This window comes from Penaeus chinensis, chromosome 14 (assembly GCF_019202785.1).
Source record: "Penaeus chinensis breed Huanghai No. 1 chromosome 14, ASM1920278v2, whole genome shotgun sequence".
Taxonomy (NCBI): Eukaryota; Metazoa; Arthropoda; class Malacostraca; order Decapoda; family Penaeidae; genus Penaeus; species Penaeus chinensis.
In genome coordinates, this window is record NC_061832.1 from 5,410,745 (window position 1) to 5,415,938 (window position 5,194).

The 5,194-nt window shown below is 38.0% G+C and overlaps 1 protein-coding gene across 3 annotated transcripts in view; it reads right to left on the reverse strand.

Annotated features, from left to right (window-relative positions):
* Positions 1–2,309: 2,309 nt before the first annotated feature.
* The window catches only part of LOC125032087 (circadian locomoter output cycles protein kaput-like), a 28,289-nt gene continuing 25,404 nt past the window's right edge, over positions 2,310–5,194 (reverse strand). For all 3 annotated transcript variants that reach the window (XM_047623070.1, XM_047623069.1, XM_047623067.1), the window contains exon 9: positions 2,310–3,078. In XM_047623070.1, the coding sequence (XP_047479026.1) occupies positions 2,803–3,078 (276 nt within the window). In that variant the 3' untranslated portion in view covers positions 2,310–2,802. The remainder of the gene's footprint in view (positions 3,079–5,194) is intronic.

A 5,194-nucleotide genomic window follows, 5' to 3' on the forward strand; every position in this document is an offset into this window, starting at 1 on the left:
ACAGCACTGAGGTCTCACTATTTGGCAAAATTGTATTTAAAAACAACCTCAGAGTTGCCAAGGCACGCCAACTTCCATCACACTTGATGAATCCGTTTGATATTGTACTAAGTAAGATTCCTGAGATACACAATTGATAACCATGTTTGTAACCTGTCATTTGTACATATTTTGACTTAATTGATAAAATCCTGAGCTAAATTACACTGGAGAATTGCAAATATCATGAACAAGACATACCTGAGTTGTTCAAAACGTAATCCTGAGCAAGAGGTAACAACGACCGCATCTGCAACCAACTCTGGCTTCCATTTACGATGGATGTGAAACACTGGGCATAGCAACAACATACAAACACACAGGAGTATATTAACACTATAACAATGCCGCGGTGTTGAGCTGTTGATCCACAGTGCCTCACCCACGCTCTTAGCCTTCTGAGCCGATGTGAGAGAAGTCTTGAGGTAAGGGATGTACATTGATTATCCTGAGGTAGATATTATAGTTTAAATTGTGAGCAAACTCGGGTTAATGCCAAGGTTCTTTAACCACTTTGTGATATGGTTATGATAATGTTACTATTAATAGTAATAATAATAATATAAAAACTGTAATAATGATAAAAATAATAATAATAGTAACTATAATAGTAGTTACAATGATAATAATTATTATAAAGATAATAATGATAATACCGGTAATGATAATGATGATGATAATAATAATAATAATAATAATAATAATAATAATAATAATAATAATAATAATAATAATAATAATAATAATAATAATAATAAATACTTAGCCTTCCTTTGGCATAGCTCTGGAAAGCTATAAACAATGTAGAACTTTCTTCTATATTTCTGACCTAGCAGTTGAAGCCACGATTAGCCGAAGTTTGCTCCTTCGCAACCCTCTCAATTGCCCAAAGGGGGAATGAGGAGGGCCACACAAACATTGCAAATAATGTTCATGAAAACACAATGAAATAAATAAAATGAAAGGCAAAAAGGGGCATATCCTCTACACAAGGGTATGTGGGTAACAATTCACTTGGCCACAGCCTGTTTCCTCCTGCACCCTTCCTTACACAGCAGAGTACCTATCTTTAAAACATGTACTTATTTTAAGGTCATGCACTTACATATTGAGCAGCAAAAAGATAACAATCCATGTTAGCAAACGACCAATTTCTCTCTGGCTAAGATTTACTGTATATATGAAGAAGAAATATGTTAATGATATATATACACAACACTTTTTTTTTTAGGTAATTTTTTGCTTTTCCTTAAAATCGCCTGGTCAAGTTCTTGTTCTTAACAGGATGATACCTTTCTATCATTTTAGATGCATTTCCCCCATATAGGAGAACTACTACTTCCAATTTGGATTTACTAGTTTCACTCCAACAAATTTCTTTCTTGCACTTGTTTTTATTTTCACCTCTCAAAATGCGATGTGGACAAAAAAAGAAAAAAATAATAATAATAACAAATCTACATAACAATATATATAACATTTGAAGCAAAAAGCTTGTTTTTTGAGATTTGCACTCTTATTCTTTTTCTTCTCTCATTATTAATGTTTGCATAAGGTGATTTGTCTACACTTACGGTACAAGTCACAGTATATACTTAACGCATATATGTGCACCTAGTTTCTCATTTTACACACCCAATACTGGAACACCTTTACTAGAGTACCACTTACACATGCTGCAGCAAGCCCATCAGAGACACTAAACCACACACTAAACAAATTCCCTACCAAATGTCCATAGACTTTCATGGGTGAGGATGGTGGTCGGGGAGAGACTTGATTTTTCTTTTCTCCTTCTCTAACTTTGATGTAACTAACCAAGAACCAATCTTCCTTAGGTTTCCTTCAACAATTAATCCTGACTCCACACTATATACACACAAGGTCTAAAGGTGTGGCTGAAATTTGAAACACTTAATAACCAAAGTCTGTGCACTATACCAAGAGGAACTGCTTATGAACACAATATTTCTCTGCTACCATTGTAACACCTACAATTCTGCAAACACACTCATCTAAAATGCCCCAGCAGCTCAATCTTGGAAATAAATGCTCTGCACTAAAGCCAAACCATCATTTTTAGTAAGCTTATACAACAATGAAAACCACCTTACACAATTTTGAGAAACAATCCGTTATAGACGAATGCTGACTTTCCAAATAGATATTTCCTAATTATTCATAAGCTTTTTCAAAGGCAAATGATTATTAATTACCGAAAACCACCGGTACCAAGGACTCTAGGAGCCAATATCAAATAAAATAAAAGAAATAAACTATCTTTAATAATTTTGATAACTATCAACTCAATATAATATTCTCTATATATTCAAACCAAATAAAACCTTTTTTTAAGATTTTTCTTTTTAGTCCACAAGCAAACTAATGTCCGGATCACTATCTTATCTCAGACTCACACAAGTCTAACTTTTTGAAAGTGGGAGACAAAAGAATCTTTTCCTCATACAGTTGACTGCAGATTAATAATAAGGGAAGTGCCTCTCTACCAAAAAAAAAAAAAAAATCTTTGAATACCTTCATGACCTCATCCTGTGTTCATTTTCCTGTGGGAGTGGATCACCCATTGACCCTAATCAAAGCCATCATTCATCCAGGTGACCCTTAAAACACGTAATGGCACACTGGTTTGGTACACTGAGAGAGAACATGACAATAAATAAGACACAGGATACAGTATTAAGCCTCTCATAAAAATTAGGATAAATAGCTCTGCCCTTCAATCTAGAGCTATTCCAATACGGATTATAAGGGAGCCTGTGGTGGGGGGTGCGGCTGCGCTGGGCCTGGGAGAGGAGTGCCAGGGACCTGCTGGTGGTCTACTTGGTTTGGCAAGTGTTCCCGGATGTCTGCCTCAGCCAATAGGAGGGGCCTGGGCGTGAAGGTGTCACCGTACATGTTTTCTCTCTTGTGCATGCGTCTCACGTGGGATCGTAGGTTGTCTCGCCGTGCAGCACGATAGGGGCAGAATGGACAGAGGTGAGGTTTCTCTCCCGTGTGCATTCTCCGGTGCTGGATAAGCTGGGAAGAAAGAATTGCTATGTCAGTTTTCTGCATTTTCTGTACTTTGTCCTTCTACAGTGACATCAGCTATGATGTAACAGTCCGAATATTACTTAACCCAATGGCGACGGGTCACGGCTATCGCTGTCATAACAATACGCACGATGTGAGGCGTGCGGCTGTCCGCAGCGGCGCCGCGCCAAAACGCCCCGAGGCAATGATTCGGCTTGATGTACCGAATTCACGCGCTCAGAGTCGGCGCGCTGCCGCCGTTCGCCAGAGCGTAGAGTTTTTTTTAATTTTCTATACCCGGCGCCATTGGGTTAAGAACACATGTAAGAAGAGAGACAATATAAAATGCCTAAGTGCAAACAGATAATCAAAATATTAAAATATGATGCATACATAAAGTACACAATATTTTTAAAAGAAAAAACAAAGTGACTATCATATTTTAAACCTTGCTAAAGAAGATAAACAAAATGATAAACATATGCATAAATCTTCTTTTTTCTTAATGGAAATGCTAGAGGCACTACTGGTAATTATGGACTTATTTTCAAAGGCTTAATAATCACCACCAGTGTTTAGTATTTATTATAATAAAAGGCAATTCTGTGCAATAAAAGGTGCCCTTACAAATAGTCATCATAAAAAAAGATAGAAAATCCTAGTTAACTCCTTGGTGACAGGTGAAGGAAACTGAAAAAACACTCTACATTCTGGCAATCAATGGCAACGCCCCGACTTTGAGCGCAGGAGTTCGGTACATCAAGCCAAATCACCAGCTCATAGCGCTTTGGCGCGTTGCTGTGGCGTACAGCAGTTTGTTTTGACGTCTATAGACGTGACCCATCGTTAACCCCTACTCGATGGGTCACATCTCTGGACGTCATAACAAACCACTCAAAATGTGGTGTGCGGCTGTACGCTGCAGCGGGGCACCAAAGCGCGAACTCCTGCACTCAAAGTTGGCGCGTTGCCTTTGATCGCCAGAGTGTAGAGTGTTTTTGTTAGTTTTCTACACCCGCCAGCAAGGGGTTAAGGGGTTAAATGTGATCAACTTATGAAATAGTCACACTGAGACTGCAAGTAATTATTTAACAATCATCAATATTCCCTAATGTAACTGATATCAAAGATTATAACTCAGGTAATATGATTATCATCAATATTTTGATCAAAGATTATATTTCAATAATCAACTTATTCGAAAGTAATAGTTCATGGTTTGTTGAAGGAAATTTATATAAATTACGCATGTTACTACTTCATATCTAGTAAATGAATATACTATGTAAAATAAATAAATAAATAAATAAAAAATATAAACAGAGATTAAATATATGTCAAACACATTATCAAAATAAAAAGATAAAATTGATATCTTAAACCCCTCAAGTCCCAAGTTACCTTGATCAATCACAAAGGTACATCTTTCTTCACAGTGCAACATTACAGCATTAATTTTCTTGCCTCTACACTGGAGTGAATGGCATGTAGTAAGAGTAACCTTGAATGTTTGGTTCTAATTTGGCATGTAGTAAGAGTAACCTTGAATGTTTGGTTCTAATTTGGCATATTTCCTCCAGCCTCAAGAACACAGAGAGCTATCTCCCCTGCCCCTATACCTCCTGCTACTCCATTGGTCTTTTTCCTGTGTCTCTTAACCCAATGGCAACGGGTCACGGCTATCGCCGTCATAACAATACGCCGATTTGAGGCGTGCGGCTGTCCGCAGCGGCGCCGCGCCAAAACGCCCCGAGGCAATGATTCGGCTTGATGTACCGAATTCACGCACTCAGAGTCGGCGCGCTGCCACCGTTCGCCAGAGCGTAGAGTTTTTTTTAATTTTCTTTACCCGACGCCATTGGGTTAAGTGGCTTCTACTCCCATTCACTCTTTCCTCTATTTCCTTCTCCAAGCTTTCATCTATGATCCTCTCCCCTGTCTGCTTCCTCTTGGACCCCCACCTCTCCTTCATATAGTTGCCTACTGACATGGTTTGGCTACTTACAACATTAACCCACTTCTACTGTGGGTAGCATGTATGTACATGCCATGTTTATTGTGAGTTTAGTTTATTAATTGTGTTTACACAAGTGCTAAGGAGTCAATATTAGTACTACTCATC